Source organism: Trichoderma citrinoviride, assembly GCF_003025115.1.
Source record: "Trichoderma citrinoviride strain TUCIM 6016 unplaced genomic scaffold BBK36scaffold_20, whole genome shotgun sequence".
Taxonomy (NCBI): Eukaryota; Fungi; Ascomycota; class Sordariomycetes; order Hypocreales; family Hypocreaceae; genus Trichoderma; species Trichoderma citrinoviride.
In genome coordinates, this window is record NW_020194728.1 from 1 (window position 1) to 17,115 (window position 17,115).

The following is a 17,115-nucleotide window of genomic DNA, read 5'->3' on the forward strand; positions in this document are numbered from 1 at the left end:
TCGCTGCTGCTGCTGCTGCTGCTAGAGGCCTTCTTGACGACGGCCTTGGCCGCCGGCGGCGCGGGAGCCGGCTCGGGCTTGGGCTCCTCCTTGGGCTTGGTGTCGAGCGAGCCGACCTGCAGCTTGGCCTTGTACTTCTTGAGGATGCCCTCGTTGTGGTATTTCCAGAACTGCTTGGAGGCGTCCTTGCCGGCGACGCGCTGCAGGATCTTCTTGCCGCCTGCGACGCAATCCAACGGTTAGATCTCACAGTCGCGGAAGAGGAAGAAAAAAACAAGATGGGGGGGAAGATGCGCACCAGGGTGATCGTCCTGGAACTTGGTCAGATCGTAGACATCGCCGTCAATGGTAATGTACAAGCTGTCGGGCTTGTTATGCGACGCCACGTCGCCGGCTGTGAATATCTTGGCCATGGCTGGTGTGTTGGGGTATACTCCGTCAAATCAACAGTCGGCCGGAACGGAAATGAGATCCAGGGAGAAATAATCAGAAGGAAACGGGGTTGAAGAGGACGAAGAAGAAGGTGAAGAAGGAAGTGAGAAGAAGAAGAAGAGAGAGAAGCCAAAGGGAAGGGTGACACGAACAACTGCGATGGTGCCCCCCCCATAAATCCCCATTCGGCAAATCCTCAATCACATGCTCGGCCTCGAAGGGATTTGCTGGCTCGGGAAGTCCCTCCAACAGGCCAGCCCGCCAACATGTGGCATCCAGCAGGTTAAGGTAATCAATCTCCAGCCAGCCACTAACCCTCATTCAAGACAAATCGGACTCGCTGGCCTGTCATGTCGCGTCCTGCAAGCCAAGGTCCGCATGGTCATTCCCCCACAAAAAGGGGACCGGCAACCATCTCCAACAAACTCCACACAATGCGACTGTGCCGACGAGGACGAGCCTATCCCGGTCCGTCGAATGCTAATGCACCCAAGCCAACCTCGTCCTCATTAGAAGTAGTAGTACCAACTATCTAACAGCCAACTTGGTTATCCTGTCATGTGTCAAATGAATCAAACGCCTCATCACCCCCAAACCCTGAAAGCACAGCATGTGAAGAATGCAAGTATCAATTACATACAACTACCTATACTCGTACCGTCCCGGAAACCGCTGATGTCATGCCGACCCCCAACCCCCCCGACACTGCCGCGGGAAAACACACCACATGGGAGATGCCGAGGCACAACACGTCCCCAAGAATTCCGTCCCCAGTCCGCCTCGCCCCCGAAGCCCCAGATTGTTCCCCGTCTCTCCGTTCCTGTAAGTATGCATTACTAGTAGTAATAATATCTTTGCTTGCATTGGATGTCTCCCACATGTCCATACTAGTTCAGGGGAGCGTGTGCCTTTCTTCCCTATACATATAATCATGACTGTGTGTGTAAATGTCGGTTTTGGGAAAAGTCGTTCCTGGCATGAGGCGCAAAGACGGGGATGATGATGATGATGGCATGCATCCCGCATCGAGAAACTGCAGGTCATCCCCAAACAGACAACTTCACCTAAACAAACTCCAACCTTGTCTAGTCGTTAGAGCATCCCTCGCCAACATCACAAAATTGGCGGCACATCGCTTCGTTTCTCAATTCCTCATCAGATCAGAGCCCCTTTGCCCCGTAGAACTTCCTTCTTCTGTCTCACTACCGTAAAAGAACAAAGACGTAAAATCCTCCCCTGAGCGCCCAAAACTCCGTCCATGATGCCTCAAAAGCAAAGCCGATCCATGCACATGTGCCCGCCATCCCCTCAGGCCAGTCATCAATACCCACGCCCTCGACATTTCCGCCCACAAGCAAGATGATTCTTTGAAGCGCACATCTCCAAGTTATTGTCATTTCCCCGCCCGCAGTCAGTATCGGATCATGCGCCGCCGCGAGGCTTCGCCTTGGCCGCAGCCTTCTCCTTCTTCTCCTGCTTGAGCTTCTTCTTCTTCTCCTCATTCTTCTCCTCCAGCTTGCGCTTGTGCGCAACCTTCTCCGCCTCCGTCTTGGGCACGGGCTTGAAGAAGCCCTCCAGACGCGCCTGCTGCGAGTTCTTCAGGTTCTTCTCCAGTCGCGCGCCTCCGCTGCGGACGCGGTCCTCGGAGAAGCCCTTCTCGGTGACGAGGAACTGCACCAGTCCGTCAATGTCGGGCTTGTCCCACTTGAAGTCGCAAAGCGGATCGTCCGCCGGGCGCACGTCCGGGTGGAAGAAGAGCTCCCGCGCGTCCTTGTAAGGCCAGTCCTCGGGCAGGGTGTACTTCTTCTTGGGGTCTTTTTCAATCGCCTCGACGACCTTTTCCAAGGTACCGTGTTCTCGAATCAGCTTGAGAGCAGTCGTGGGCCCGACTTTGGGAATTGGGTCGAGATAATCGCAGCCGAGCAGAATGCAGAGGTCGACAAACTATTGGAGAAAGCCAGTGTCAGACGCCCGCATGTAGTAATCATCTAAAGACGACGGTCAAGTTCCTCGGAAACAACTGCATACCTGTTCCCGCTCCATATTCAAGCCCTCCAGGACCTTGTCCAGTCGAATCTCCTGGATAGGCTCTTTCCTCTGCTCACTGAACGTAAGGTGGCGCAGCAAAATCGGCGTGTTGAAGCACAGCGTGTCCATGTCCTCGCTCGCAGCAGCATACACCTTGCCGGCCCTGGCCAGCACCGCGCACTGCGCCTCGGCCTCGGTCGGCGCAATGATATAGGGGATGCCCATGAGCTTGAGCAGGCGCTGGCACTCGGCGTTGTGCTCCCTCGTGACCCGGACCGTCCGCCGGGAGAACTTCTCGACGTCCTCGGCCGTGCCCGTCTCCTTGGCCTCCTCGAGGCCCTCGGTGGCCTCCTGCTTGCGCTGGAAGCGCTTGGCCAGCTCGCCCGACTTGAGCTTGGGCGGCGCGCCGTCGAAGACGTAGAGCGGCTTGATGCCGTTGTCCACCATGCGCAGCGTGCGGTAGAACATGCCCATCAGGTGCGACGTCGTCTCGCCGCTGTCGTTCATGAGCTGCTGGCCGTCGGATCGGACGGCGATGAGGAAGCTGTAGATGCTCATGGAGGCGTCCTAGAAAGAAAGAAACGTCATTAGCAACCGCGACCAAAGCCCTGCAGCGCATCGCATCGGAAGACACACAATGGCGACTTTGCGCCCAAACTGGTTCTTGATCTCGCCCTCCTTGATGGCGTCCGGCGCCTCCTCCTTGACAATCTGGAACAGCTGCTTGATACCCATGGCTGCGGCAGAACGGTGCTACAGCCAGCTCTCCACGATCTCGACGGTTGCAGATGGACAATGAGAGTGAAGAATGAGAGTGAAGCCTGGAAATTGGCAAGGGACAAGTTTTGAACCTTCTGATTGCGCAGGCGAGGTTGTGTGGCTGCCTAAGGTAAGGTAGAGGCTATGGAGCGAGAATGAGAGCGAGGTGGGATTACAGTATTCAAGTTAGCAGCTGGTCGAGGGGACGCGCCGCAAAAAGTGAATGACGCGACCCTTCGCGAAGTTGTACAGCACCTTTAGCTGGGATGTTAAGTGGTTTCCACTTTTCTCTAGGCAGCGCGTCCTTTTTGTATGGGCAACACCAACTGAACTTGGTACTAAGGTACTACTACAAGGGAATTCCCGAGCAACAGCAGTCACGGATACAAAGAGATAGGTAGAACATGAGAGATGGAGACATACAACAGCTCCAACAAGCGTGAGATGTATTACTTTTCTCTTAATGGTAGTGGGGCCAATACGTAAGTGTTGCTAGTCCTCACAGTTGCAGATAGTGTCACGTTCAAAAGAGCCCGGATCCTTCACACCGTTCAGCTCGGCCCCTCACATGCACCAAGCTTCATCATTTCACATCAAGATAGTACACACGCAGCATCGAAATGTCTCGACAGTCACCACCCCCTGGCCAAGGTAACACACGCCCCCCGCCATCTTCAACTGCCAGCAGACCCCTCAAGGCAAGCCATGCTCGCCCCAAGAAGCCGCCAGCCGTGAGCGGACAGCAGATAGCAGGGCATAACTCAGGCCAGGAAAGCAAATGGTCATTTGATACATTCCCTTCCTCTCCCTCCCAGTGTAGATGCCATCGAGTAACAATGTTGATCTACCGCTCGGAATACAGAGCAGTCAAGGATGAGTCTCGCCTTGCGCTCCACCTTGCCGTGCGGAGTTGGCGGCGTCCATTGTTCAGGAGCACCTGTTGCAGTGTCACAAGCATGGAAGCACACATGCACCGCGAGATGATTGACAGACCTCGGATCGAGTTGCGAGCGAAAACTCATAGCCAGGCACAAGCCACATGTCGCTCGGTGCCCAAGTCCTCTAATTAGTTCGGGGGGGGTATCGTACACTGCGTCATCCTGGCGCCTTTCGTAAATGTCTTTTTGGCAATGCCGCTGGTATTCCTGTTCTCATCAGTCACCTGAAAATGTCTAGAAAAAATCAGTCCTCCTCAAAAAACACCTTCTTCCTGCCGCTGCCTCTGTAGTCTTCCAGGTTATTCAAAGCTTGGTCAATCTCCATGATGTCGAGCATCTCCGCCTCCACGTCTCGAGCTGTAAAGTCTGCCGTGACGTCTGCCGCGGCACTCAGGGTATCGGCGAAGCCAAAGCCGGCGCGCGACCGAGTTGTCGGAGTAGGCGCATCCTCCATCTTATCGCCCGCTCCGTTCCCGATGCCAATCCCGTTTCCATCCTGTTCATCCTTGGCAGACGGCTTCAGTCTCAGCGTTCCGGGCTTGACGGTGCTCAAGTTGAAAGACAGGCTCGCCGACCTATCCTGCTTCCCATGAACAATGATGGCTTCTTTGTCAGTCCTCGAAAACAGACGCTTCCTGCGGCTGGCAACAACATCGCCAATCTTCCTTCCCGGCCCGTCCTCTCCCTCGCGCACAATGACAATCCTCGACTCTCCTCGTATCAAGACGTCCACCGGGAGGCCGCCGTCGTCGGGAACGTCCTCATCATTCTTTGACGAGTCCGGAATGAGACCAACTCCGCAACATCTCTCGCCTAGAAGCCCTGTGGCGAGATCGACCAGCTTCAGCATCCTGGTGGGTTGGGCACCGCTGAACAAGTTAACCCCGCCGCCGGACCCTCGTCGAAGCTGCGAGTCCCAAAATCGTAGCACGCCCGGGATGACGCAGACGTGCTCCAAGCCCCCTATCCACAGAGCCAGGCTCTCATCCTGGAGTGCCTTGCCGGGAGTGTAAGGAAGTCCCATCACTTTGACACCACCGTGGACAGCGAACAGGCGATCGACACCAGGGGCGCCAGTCAGGGATGCGGCGGCCTGTTTGCGGGTATGTGGTGTCATGGGTGCAAATTCACTGGCATGCTTGTCTTTCTGCTGAGACGCGACGCTGCGGAGGGAGCCAGTTCCCTCAATGTATCCTGACACGCTGAAGGCGGTCAATGCGGCCCCCTGGACACCCGACTTCAGTTTGTTGGACAGCGCAGCTCCCGACTGCAGTGGCTTCGCGCCTTCAATGTCCCAGATGCCCCACATGCCGTCCGCCAATAGAGCAAAGACTGCCCGGCCGTGTGCTATCCATGCGGCGTCCAATATCGGTTTCCGTGAGGAGGAAGTTTTGGCAAATGGCTGATATAATGAGAGGAGCCACGAGCCTTGGGTGGGAAAGGGGCCCCGGGCGTCGGGTTCGGGGGCCAGCACAGACTGCGCAAAGTCATATATCCTTACAGCATGTGGCGATGACACTGCAAGGAGCTGAGAGGTGTTTGTCGGATTGAACGAGATGCTCGTGAGGGGAGCGGGCAAATATTCGCTCTGAAAGGGCTCCACGGGCCGCTGGGAAAGCGGCTTGCTGTCGAGCGCAATCTCCCACAGGTGTAGAGCACCCGAAGCCTGCCTTGAGAACGCGGCCACCACTGCCCTGGGTGCCTTGCCCGACGAGTCGGAAGATTTTGGGGTGACCATGGTGATGGCCAACCCCTCGCTGCGTTTCGTCTGGCCGCCGAGAAGGGTCAGCGATTCGCCCCAGGCACCGGAGCCAGCTTTTCCAGCCAACAGGTCCGCTCTCAGCTCCGGCCGTGCTTTGCTCTCAGGTGACGGTGGCGTCAGGGGCAGCGTGACGAAATAGGCGTCGTTTGTAGCGCAGGAGACGGCAAAGACCATCTTTTCAGCCAAGATCGGCTCGCCGTTGGAGCCCGCCTCGGCTGCAGAGCATGGTACCAGAGGCATCACAGCGACCTTGAGCACAGCTGTTCCAAAAGCCAGGTCCAGTGTCTGAACGATCTCGGGGTATGGCGTCTTTTCGACCGTGTCTTCGAATTCGGGCTTGTCGACGTAGCCCTGGGGAGCTTGTGACTTAACTGGTCCGTCGTCGTCAGAGTCGATAATCATGACCACGTCGTCGGCCGCCCCGTTTCTTTGCTCCTTCTTGTTTGTCTGCTGCTGTGACGACGCTTCCTTGGCCGCCTTGAACCGCCGACCGCCTCGCCAAACCAAGGTGATGCCGTTGTCATGTCCATAGATGAGGATAGTAGCTCCTTGAGGAGACTGGATGGGGTACGTTTGGACATCATTTACCCGACGCGACAGATTGTAGCTGCGCAGTCATCATGTTAGCTCCGACGATGCCAGCGGGGAGGCGAACATCCCAGCTTCCACACTCACGTAAATTGCGTGTTCTGCGCCGTGCGACGGATCCTAGGCGTAGTTGATGGGCCCATGGCGGAAAGAGAATCGATAGCTGCCACGCACCCTCAGGTGAGAGCGAAGCTGTGAAAGAGCTCGAATCGTCGGCCCTGAACAGTCCTTGCAGAGTGTTTGTGGTCGCGGAAAGAGGGAAAAAAAAGAGGTTCAATGGATGTCGAGATGGGGCGTTTTTGGTACAGGCAGCTCTGTCTTGACGCGACATGCGAAGCAGCAGGTGAAGCTTTGGAAAATCAGAGTCACGTGATGTGCGATTAGCCTCGCCGCTTCTTGGTGGAAAAGGTGCCGACTATCGAGACGTGGAGCTTTTACAGACAGATGAAAAGTAACACAATGATACAATTCAGTCAACGAACTGAATCTCTCAGTGGAGTGGCTATCCAGCATCTTGGCCCATCAGTATCTTCTATAATCATTAGAGATATCTGGACAAATGTTCTACTCTTCGCTATTGTCGCTCCATCTTCTAGTCGTAGGATGACCTTTCATGAATATCCAGTAGCCAGAATATATAAGACGGAGTCACGTTGAGCAGTAAGAGTGAGGACAAGACAAGGCAGCTGGACGGTTATGATAAGGCGCAAGCTACTGCATACTCTATATGGTTTTGACATGACGTGCTTGGTTACTACTATGCGCAATCCCTACATACACAATCCCGCCCAAGTCCGAAAAGAAAGAGGAAGCAAACAACACACGTAGCAACCATATTTTATCTTCTTGTAGCTCCCTCGCCGGCTCTCTCCGTCGCTCTCGATACCGTCCCCTGGCCCTTGCCCTCTCATACATACACCCGAAGCGTCGATCGTGCCAACGACTCGGCCAGTGTCCTTTTCCCCCACGCCAAAACAGGTTTATACACAGGTAGCTCTCCTGTAAATGGGAATTGCAAAGTCGAGAAGAAAAAAAGGAGAAAAAGAAGAAAAATGAAAAAGAGAAACACGCTAGGCTGGATAGACAAAGCGCGCCGTCAAATAGCCTTGCATCTTTCCCCTCTCTTCATAGTGAAGCTGTGAAGATGAGGACCTGATGCCGGTTGCATCCCTCGCTCTCTAATCGCCAAAATTAAGTTGTAAAGGTTCAATCGGACACGTAAGGAGTGGACGGCGTAGGGAAGCCGGGGTATGATGTCGAAGATGGCCAAACTCATTCATTTCCCACCGTATCAAAAAAGTCTATCCCTACGCCACAAGTAAGAGTAAAAAAAGAAACGAAGTCAAAACGCCGCTAGGCCATCGGGCCCTGGGGGTCAACCAAATGGACATGAGCTACCATCCCGATAACGCCGTAAATGCCCATGATTGAAGGAGATTGTTGTGAGTTGAGTAAAGGCAAATTCGCTCGTCGTTAAGTGGATTTATGGCCATTTGCTCATGCGTTGGTGACCTGTCAAGGCGATTAGCTCAATCCAGGAGAATGCTTACAAAGGGGGGCGTTGGGGAAAATAAAACGACATACCCTCAGGATGCGGCGAGAGTAATCCTCATTGTCCGCAATGCTACCATCACTGAGCCTACGGTGGGCCATGATGGGGTCGAGGCGAGAGTCGGTCATCGAAATGCTACCGCTAGTAGAAGGCGGCTTGGAGCCGTTGATGAAGGCATTGACGGCAGCATTCCGGCGATGCTCTTCCTCAATTTCGGCGTTCCGTCTCCGTCTCAAGGTGAAGAAGGCAGCTCCAAGGAGACCGCCGAGGACGACGACGCCCACGACAGTTCCTGCGGCAATGCCGGCGACGTTGGTCTTCTTCTTGGAATCCCCCCCGTCGGTAGGGGTTGGCGTCGCGGACGTGCTGGCAATACCCGAAGGACCAGCGGCGGCTGACGACTTCTCAGCCTCTGAAGTCGTCGTGGAAGTAGAAGACGACGAGGTTGTTGACTTGGGGGGTTCGTAGTAGTCAGGGTTGATGTTGACACCGGTGTTGAAGACGGAGAAATAGCCTGGCTGACCGATCTGACCACAGGCCTCCTTGGGATACGCAGGGCAAGGAAAGGCGCATTTGGAGTCTTCGACCTGGTCGCCCTGGGGAGGATAGACCATTCCGCAAAAGCATTCATCGCCTTGCAGTCCGGAAACAGGCATTTCCTTGGATTTGCAATAATCGTTGCACGAACCGGACGAAACGGTCGTGCTCTTGACTGCAGTTTCATGCGTCATGTTTCCCTTGGAGCTCCAACAGCCCTGCGATCGGTAGGCGTTCGGCACTGGCGGTTGTGATGGCAGCTGGAGGTTGGCTCGGATGACGTGGCTCATCTCGTGAGCTCTAACGGCAGTTGCACCAAGGGCCGTGTAGACTTGAGCGGCGGCCACCAAGGCGCCGGACAGAATTGTTGACGACTTCATGTTGAGATAGCGAGCGTGTGAAGAAGAAGGAAAGTGTCGAAAGAAATCGTCGGTTCAGGAGGGAAAAAGAAAGACAAGAGGCCAACAAAGCGGAGGCCGCTGCTTGGACGCTGACTTGAAACAAGCAAAGGCAAATGAAAGACTAAAAAAACAGTTCGAGCTGGCTCCGCCGGGGAGTCTCTTGTGTTTTCTTTGTGGTCAAGGGATGAAGAAGAGAGACGAGATTTCGGCTTGGGGGGAGAAAAAGAGTCGTCCGATTTGGCGCTGCCTCTATTTGGCCCCGTTGCAAGGTGATTCTGCGTGCTCTAAGAAAGGAGATGTCCTGTTTCGATGGCCAGCTTCGGTGGGATCTTTGCAAGAGGTTGTTGGAGGTGAAGGGCGGCGAGCGAGGCCGGGACTGCTAAACGAGAGGCTCGACGAGACGCCGGTCGGATGGGAAGTGAGCTTTTCTCAAGATGCCAGAGCAAGGCCCGACAGCATCTGACTGCTTGGACCCGATGGGCTTCGAGAGGCGCTGAAGGGAAATCGGTGTTCGTCGGGAGAAGGAGGGACTGGAACGAGCGTCCTGAAGGCGTGACTTGTTTTGTTGAAAGGGAGAGGAGACGAGAAGGAGAAACAGATTTGGGGGGGCAGGACTGGGGGGGTGGCCGGTTGGATGGGCGAGAGGCAGAGGCAGAGGCAGCGAGAAGGCAGTGGAGCGAGGAGCAGAGGCAGCAGGAGCAGACGGGCGGTACGTACCGGGCACGGTGGGATCAGGGAGCCGGGATTAGGGCAGTTGGTGTGGTTAAGGGGAAATTAGTGTGTGCTGGCGGGTGCGGTTGTGGCCCAGGGACCAGAGCCTAAGGTGCTTGTGGCAGCTGCACGGCGTCAGGTACCTACAGGCGCAGGTAGCGGTACCTCGGGCTCGTCGACAAAGGCGAGATCAACATGCGGCGGATGGCACGCATGAGTTTGTATTTATTGGCCGTCGATGCCTTGCCTCGCCTTGCCTTGCCTGGCATCCGCTCGCCCTCGACTCGTCAGCGGGCATCCAATGTCTGTCCACTGCGTCTGCTCTACCTGTACTAGGTACTGTACCCAGCTGCGAAATGCGCTGCCAGACATTCCAGGGAAACCAGGTTGAAGCATGGAGGCCCGACATTGAACCATACAAGTACGAGTACAACTCAGATCGGGACCGTCGCCTGCAGCGCTGCCGCACACGGTACCGCAGTAGGTACATGCGAGTACCTCGTTCATGTGGGTGAGCAGCTCCATCGACACACAGCACCGATGCCTGCCTCTTGCTCTTCGTTCCTGGACTTGGCGCGAGAGCTCCTCCAGCCCCTGGCTAAAAACTCTGGTGCGTCGAACCCCTGGTCTGTTTGCGCCGCCCAGCCAATCGCGGCCGCCATGCAGGAATGCTGCAGGCCAATTGGGGCTGGGCCAGCGCGTCGGCAGCCCGCCAGCCATGCCGCTCCCAGGGCTAGGCCTGCAGGGCCCCCGAGAGAGAGTTGAGCAGAGCAACACAGCGCAAGACGGCGAGCAACAAGGGGGAGAGAAGCAAAAACAGCAAAAGAAAGAGAGAGAGCTAGAGCAAAGAAAACTTTCCATGAACCGCTGCCAGCCTGAAAGTAGATACTTACCCAGCTTTGTACAGTACAAGCACCCGGTGCCAGGCTGGGGAGCAAGGGGACGCGTGGAGCTCCGCGGCGCCAGAGGTAGCCGGTACGGGGGCTGTGCCTGCGCCGTGATAGTGCTGCAGCGCAGAATGCACGCATGAACCCTAACGGCGTCCCTGAGCTAGGCCAGCAGGCGGCGTCGCGAGTACATGGCCGAGCTCCTGCAGACGGCGTCCGAGTGGCGTTCCGTCCCATTTCCCATCTCCACCTCAATCAAAGAGCTCGTCCACACAATGCGACCCTCCATCAGCCAGACATTCCAAGAATAAACCGTCGCCCTTGAGACCTGCGCTTTTGGCTCTCTAGAGGTGCAACAGGGGGAAAGAAAACACCGCCGGTCTGCCACTATAAATTTGTATGTGATGGGCGGCGGTGTTTTCTTTCCCCCTCTTGAGGTGCAAGCAGCTCGACTGCCAGCTGCCGCGTCTGCGTGTGATGCCGGAAGACGCGGCCAAGCCGTCCGTCACATCCATCTGTACAGTACAACTACAGTACAAGCATCTGCGTCATGTCGAGACGCGCGACACCATCGGACAAAGGCGAATGGGGGGCTCGCCCGTTATCACGCACCGTCTGGGCTCTCCAACGGCCGCTCGCCCTCGACACGGGACTGGACAGGGGCGCGGCTGGCTGCATGACTGATATTGGAGAGAGAGGCCACAAAAGTCGGCTGCTGATGCGTCGTCGTGCGACCACTGCAGAGGCCACAAAGTCGCGCTGCGCCTAGCGAGGAAAAAGAAACTGGCAGAGTCCCGTTGGCTCCATCGTGCCAGGAGACGCAGCGCGTTTCATGTCGCGTCATTATTTTATCCAGTCCATGTCCACGCCCGGTTCGTGCGTGCATAACTTCAATGGCGAGCACGAGTACAGTACATGTACGAGTACTCGCCGCCTCGATTCATTCTGCCGCAGCCACGTCGGAACTGGCATCCTTGATGGCTGTAAAGCTGAGACAAGAGGGACCCTCCTTTGTGCCAACTTGCGACGACGATAAGCTCCTCGAACGCTCCAGGTCGTCGCCTATCCGTGCCGGATTCGTCGAGTCCCGCTGCACATCACCGTGGCGAGGCGAGCATCGAGATGTTTGCCCCGGAACTGGGCCAGACTGCCGGTGACTGCGAGGTGGGAGCCTCGTCTCTTGCTCGGCGTCCAACACGTGTCTGCCTCCGCTAGATGAACCTGCGGTGTCCGCCGATGGCGCCCGCTTCTTATTCATCTTCTTCTCGAACGATCCGGGGCTTCCAGTCTTTTTGCCGGGAGGCTGCTTTTCTGCTGGGAGAGTGCATGGCTGCGGGTCTTCTATCCCCGGGTCGGCACTCCCGCAAGGATGGCACTTTGCTCGTTGAAGCCACAGTCTCGAAGCAATGACAGTGCTAGTATGCAGTAGGAGTAGTATTACTTCACCCTGAGCCGTGCATTGTCTACCAGTCCAGGTACAAGGATGGAAATGTTTTCTACGAAATGGCGCGTCTCGGATGGAGGGCGGTGGCACAGCAATCGGGGAAGAAAAACCTGTTTCTGAAGCCTCGCCGCGCCGATGTGGACTCGAACGAGGTACTACGTCCTTGCACGTTCTACAGGACGCCTGAGCGATTAATCCATGGTTCCCCAGCACCAACTGTTACTACTAACCTCCTACGAGGTACGAGTGCAGAGTGCAGAGTAAGCTGCCGGGGATCAGGCTCTTCCTGGTCTGGCAGAAGATGCAAATCGGGGATTTCTTCCCGCGCGGCAGCTCAGCTCAGCTCGCTCGCCTGTTCCGAGTGCCATCCATCTGCCTCGCCGTGATGTGCTCGTACTCCCTTCTGCTTTATCCTACATACATAGCTCATTGTTCATGGCCACCATCCACCTTGCGGATGTATTTCAATAGGGTTTGCCCTCTGCTCCGTGCCCGGTCTGATGCCCTCAAGAACTTGCAGTTATCGATTCACGTTTCTCAAAGCGGTATATTTCTTCGAGGCACCCTCTCGCGGACGAGATGCTCTCCGAGTTGTGCTCGCAGCTCCCTGCTGTAAGAGTATAGAGGAAAGCAAGCCGTTGCTTTCCGCCGTTGACTCCATTCTCCGTGGAGTACGTCCCGGGGCTTCCGTGAGAAGCATCACATCTGCCGCCGGTGAAGAGGAATATAAGGCCTGGCGGTTGTCCGGCCGAACTCGGCGTTCTAGAGCCGGGCCTTTCCTGGGTTGCGTTTGGTCGCGGATCACGTCAAGAACCCAGGGCTTCGGTCATGCACGTTATCGTAGAAAGGTTCTTCATGAAGTGTAGGAGTGGTATGCACAGTACTGGGTACGAATTGTTGTACGGTTTGCTCAGCTGGTTCTCCAGCAAGTCTAGATGATATCCGCCTGTTGATACCAAGTCCAATAATAGATGTTGACGTTTGCGTTGGTGTTTCTTGCGCTGTCGCGGCCGTCTCCCGTAGTGTGAGGTATATCGTAACTCGAAGTGTTCCGGCACGCTGTCAATGGGCGGCGTAAGGCTCCTGATTGGGTATTTCACAGGAGACAATGTGAGGCCGTGTATTGAGTAGCCAGAGACTGAAATACCAGAATGGGCCGACCTACACTCACACGTACTCTGCGTATGTACCCAAGAGAGTCACCCTCTAAACGAGACGTGAATCGTACAGCAATGACTGCCATGGTCTCCAAGGCCAGATACAGGGGATTCGGGTTGACTGGTCAGAGGAGCTCCATCATGCAAAGCATCGATACAGCAGTGTCTACGAAAAACATGGGCTGAGCCATACGCCTCGTGTCATACCATAACTAGACTTTGACGGCCCAGTCTGCAATTCTTGTACAATCCTGATATATAATAAGGCACACAATACTCACTTTTGGGTAGGCTAATCCATCTATTGTCCGGTGAAGGCTTCGGTCCCGGAAGGTGTGCACACAAGCCTCGTACATGCTGGCAAAAGCTTCTGATCATATACGACTTGTCGCCAAAGTCGGATATCCCAATTGTTAAACTAAACACCATTGATCTGACGATCAATATGCTAGTCAGTGATGGTGCCGTCATGCTGGCTTCGTTCAATCGGACGAACCAATTAGTATCCATATGAAGTCGCTACCCTTGAGAGCATCCTGCAACTTGAATAATGGCGACCCTTCTGCTTATTGGTACCTTGCAGAGGGTATATTTATGATGAGACAATCTTGAAAGGCTCTTGTGATAGGCCGTCTCCTGTTATTGTCTTCTACCATTCCGCCGGGCTACGATCGAGCAACTTACTGGGGATTCCATATTTGGTGTTGCGTTGAGATTGAAGCATTAAATACCACCTCCGTGTGGTTCTTCGTATGATGCCGAAGGCTTTCACACCACCTACCAGGACATGCCGTTCTCATTGTTGTGACAAACCAATCTCCAGATTGACACCGAGTAACCCCCCTCGGTGAGCAATACCAGACCTTGCTTCTTCGACATAGTATGCCAAGGCATGGATCTTCGCAAAGCCGGACTGAAACGATCTCTCACAGGCATCACATTCACGATGCGGTGAGCGTCATTTTGCCACATTCGTGATCCTTGCCGTCTCGCTTTCAATGCGAGTACCGCTACTCCGTACTTGTACTCGTATGCTTGGAACGTCTCAAAACAACAAGTAGTACTGCCACTTGCCAGCGTCCAATACATACAAAGGGGCAGTATAATGAGAAAGCATAGATACTTTTTCGTAGGCTGCTGTAAGCTTCCGCTATTCAGTCCAAAGGACACGATCTCCAAGGTGAGTCATTGACGCAGGTACATTTCGACTCTCGCGATCATACCTATGCAAGGGAGGGATTCCTTGTGAGATATCAGGTATTCGAAGCACCAGCGTTGACCGCCATTGCTTCAGGTCGTGCCGACGGAGTTCTGGTCGGATACGGCGTCCTCCGTCCAAGCACTTATCAACCAGGTCTATTAGTCTGAAGCATCCGTTTGTACTTGGAACCTACCTAGCAGTGAGCGCAACCTCTGATACTTCGTACCGACAATAATAGAGGTGAAAATACTTGGTGCTCGTGCCTCGTCCGCACCGTATCGTGAGCGGTACCTACGACTTCAAGACACCAGGCAGAACCGCTGACCCGTCCCTCGTCAGGTGATGGCAGAATCGGGTACTAAGCCCTGAAGTACGAGTAAAGTACACCCCGTGCCTGAGACGCCGACGATGGTACTCCAATCCAAGGTCCAATCTGCTAGCGCGGCCTGAGGCAACGACACCCAACCGCTTGTTGATCTCGGTTGCCCCATCAGCCAGCGCAGTTAAGGCTCGGGCCTGGGCAAAAGTTGGGGTAAAGGCCGGCGGACAATACCTCGCACTAGCAACCAAGTACCTCTGCCAGCGATTGCGGGTGCAAAGGGAACCTCCGCGGCCATCATGGTAGCGCCCCTTGCAGGGAGTGGTGCGTCATCGGCTCGTCAGCACGGCCAATAGACGCAACCGGCGGCCCTGCTTTGATTGCCCAGGCCGAGTCCAGTGACCATCCGATGGGTGGCACCGTGGTAGCACGAGTACCTACAGTACTCCCATCGCAGCCACCCCAATGCTACCGTGCTGGGCGGGCGTTAGTGCTGGCGGTGGCTCGGCGGGCGGACTGCTTAACATGCCTTGCGTGCTGAGCTGCCTGCCTGCCGCCCGCTCGCCTTATCTAATGCCCGCTACCACGCCTCCGTACCTACAGTACAAAGAGGCTGGTTCCTAGCTTCGTCATCCTCCAGTTCCCATCCTTTGGCTGCAATCAAACCATCCCATCCATCCTCCAGCCCATCGCCTTTCCTTTGCCAACGAACCCATCATCAATACCTCAGCGTCGCCCAGCATGAAGAGCGCGTTACTTGCCGCCGCGGCGCTTGTCGGCTCCGCCCAAGCCGGCATCCACAAGATGAAGCTGCAGAAGGTCTCCCTGGAGCAGCAGCTGGTAAGACGCCATCCTCATCCGCGCCCTCATCCTCTGGCCAAGGGCGATCGCTGACATTTCGCTTCTCGTCTAGGAGGGTTCGAGCATCGAGGCCCACGTCCAGCAGCTCGGCCAGAAGTACATGGGCGTCCGCCCTACCACCCGTGCCGAGGTCATGTTCAATGACAAGGCGCCCAAGGTCCAGGGCGGTCACCCGGTTCCCGTCACCAACTTCATGAATGCCCAATGTAAGTCGTGATGAGCAGCCCGAGGGTTCCCAGGCAGCGAGCACAGGCGTACTGACTCGGTCCGACAGACTTCTCTGAGATTACCATCGGTACCCCCCCTCAGTCGTTCAAGGTTGTGCTCGACACGGGAAGCTCCAACCTTTGGGTCCCCTCTCAGTCGTGCAACAGCATCGCCTGCTTCCTGCACTCCACGTACGATTCGTCTTCGTCGTCGACGTACAAGAAGAACGGCTCCGACTTTGAGATCCACTACGGATCAGGTAGCTTGACGGGCTTCATCTCCAACGATGTCGTGACGATTGGCGACATCAAGATCAAGGGGCAGGACTTTGCCGAAGCTACTAGTGAGCCCGGCCTTGCCTTTGCTTTCGGTCGCTTCGACGGCATTCTCGGCCTTGGCTACGACACCATCTCGGTCAATGGCATCGTCCCTCCCTTTTACCAGATGGTCAAGCAGAAGCTGATCGACGAGCCCGTCTTTGCTTTCTACCTGGGAAGCAGCGACGAGGGCTCCGAGGCTGTCTTTGGCGGCGTCGACGATGCTCACTACGAGGGCAAGATTGAGTACATTCCCCTCCGCCGCAAGGCCTACTGGGAGGTGGATCTCGACTCCATTGCTTTCGGTGACGAGGTTGCCGAGCTGGAGAACACGGGCGCCATCCTTGACACGGGCACCTCTCTCAACGTCCTTCCCTCGGGCCTCGCCGAGCTTTTGAACGCCGAGATTGGTGCCAAGAAGGGCTTTGGCGGTCAGTACACTGTTGACTGCTCCAAGCGTGATTCTCTCCCCGACATCACCTTCAGCCTGGCCGGCTCCAAGTACAGCCTTCCCGCCAGCGACTACATCATTGAGATGTCTGGCAGCTGCATCTCGTCCTTCCAGGGCATGGACTTCCCCGAGCCCGTGGGCCCCCTGGTCATCCTTGGCGATGCTTTCTTGCGCCGCTACTACTCTGTCTACGATCTCGGCAAGGACGCCGTTGGTCTTGCCAAGGCCAAATAAACGAGGTAGACGCTTTGAGAGAGTGTGTATCTAGGAAGCGCACAGCCTGTATGTTTGCAGAATGCTAGTTTTGGTTATTTGCACAGTTTCGGGAGCGGAAAGACAGTCCTACTATTGCGGGGGAGTCTGGATCAAGATTGCAACGTCGTTTATGTAATAACTATAATGGAGACTGGCCGTCGTCTGCTGCCGCTGTTTGATTCGATGTCATGAACTATTAGTGCCCGTGCAAGATGCTCATCTCCATTGATACCTTGCCGTGACCAAGTGGCTATTTGCATGATAATGCGTACTTGTAGCGTTGAGAGTCTGTTGGAGCGAGCTGTCAG

The 17,115-nt window shown here is 55.5% G+C and overlaps 6 protein-coding genes across 6 annotated transcripts; 1 reads left to right on the forward strand and 5 right to left on the reverse strand.

Annotated features, from left to right (window-relative positions):
* Positions 1 to 89: 89 nt before the first annotated feature.
* Positions 90 to 413, reverse strand: BBK36DRAFT_1101495 (cytochrome b5; the record flags this gene model as incomplete). Its single annotated transcript, XM_024889160.1, has 2 exons — positions 90 to 220; positions 299 to 413. Coding segments are annotated over 2 exons (246 nt in total), but the record flags the coding sequence as incomplete, so codon positions are not given.
* A 1,423-nt stretch (positions 414 to 1,836) lies between these two features.
* Positions 1,837 to 3,206, reverse strand: BBK36DRAFT_1136654 (Rad27p/FEN-1 endonuclease-like protein). Its single transcript, XM_024893055.1, has 3 exons — positions 3,097 to 3,206; positions 2,461 to 3,027; positions 1,837 to 2,376 (listed from the first exon to the last, which is right to left on the reverse strand). Exons 1-3 carry the CDS (start codon positions 3,193 to 3,195, stop codon positions 1,855 to 1,857), a joined length of 1,188 nt encoding a protein of 395 aa, XP_024745218.1. The 5' UTR covers positions 3,196 to 3,206; the 3' UTR covers positions 1,837 to 1,854.
* A 1,195-nt stretch (positions 3,207 to 4,401) lies between these two features.
* BBK36DRAFT_1130454 (hypothetical protein) lies at positions 4,402 to 6,650 on the reverse strand (the record flags this gene model as incomplete). The annotated part of the gene is made up of 2 exons (XM_024891843.1): positions 4,402 to 6,526; positions 6,595 to 6,650. The coding sequence occupies 2 exons, from the start codon at positions 6,648 to 6,650 to the stop codon at positions 4,402 to 4,404; spliced, it is 2,181 nt and encodes a 726-aa protein (XP_024745219.1).
* A 1,354-nt stretch (positions 6,651 to 8,004) lies between these two features.
* On the reverse strand, positions 8,005 to 8,976 carry BBK36DRAFT_1145199 (hypothetical protein; the record flags this gene model as incomplete). Its single annotated transcript, XM_024893737.1, has 2 exons — positions 8,005 to 8,019; positions 8,092 to 8,976. The coding sequence occupies 2 exons, from the start codon at positions 8,974 to 8,976 to the stop codon at positions 8,005 to 8,007; spliced, it is 900 nt and encodes a 299-aa protein (XP_024745220.1).
* A 2,559-nt stretch (positions 8,977 to 11,535) lies between these two features.
* Positions 11,536 to 13,552, reverse strand: BBK36DRAFT_1189609 (hypothetical protein; the record flags this gene model as incomplete). Its single annotated transcript, XM_024896631.1, has 7 exons — positions 11,536 to 12,010; positions 12,270 to 12,330; positions 12,461 to 12,489; positions 12,604 to 12,818; positions 13,217 to 13,317; positions 13,404 to 13,428; positions 13,478 to 13,552. The coding sequence occupies 7 exons, from the start codon at positions 13,550 to 13,552 to the stop codon at positions 11,536 to 11,538; spliced, it is 981 nt and encodes a 326-aa protein (XP_024745221.1).
* Positions 13,553 to 15,427: 1,875 nt separating this feature from the next.
* On the forward strand, positions 15,428 to 16,786 carry BBK36DRAFT_1189610 (Asp-domain-containing protein; the record flags this gene model as incomplete). Its single annotated transcript, XM_024896632.1, has 3 exons — positions 15,428 to 15,556; positions 15,630 to 15,783; positions 15,852 to 16,786. The coding sequence occupies exons 1-3, from the start codon at positions 15,458 to 15,460 to the stop codon at positions 16,784 to 16,786; spliced, it is 1,188 nt and encodes a 395-aa protein (XP_024745222.1). The 5' UTR covers positions 15,428 to 15,457.
* Between the last annotated feature and the right edge of the window lie 329 nt (positions 16,787 to 17,115).

Coding starts and splice junctions, on each gene's coding strand:
- BBK36DRAFT_1136654 (XM_024893055.1), bottom strand. CDS start 3,195: ATGGGTATCAAGCAGCTGTTCCAGATTGTCAAGGAGGAGGCGCCGGAC. Junction 3,028..3,096: donor TTGGGCGCAAAGTCGCCATT/GTGTGTCTTCCG, acceptor CTTTCTTTCTAG/GACGCCTCCATGAGCATCTA. Junction 2,377..2,460: donor TGAATATGGAGCGGGAACAG/GTATGCAGTTGT, acceptor TTTCTCCAATAG/TTTGTCGACCTCTGCATTCT.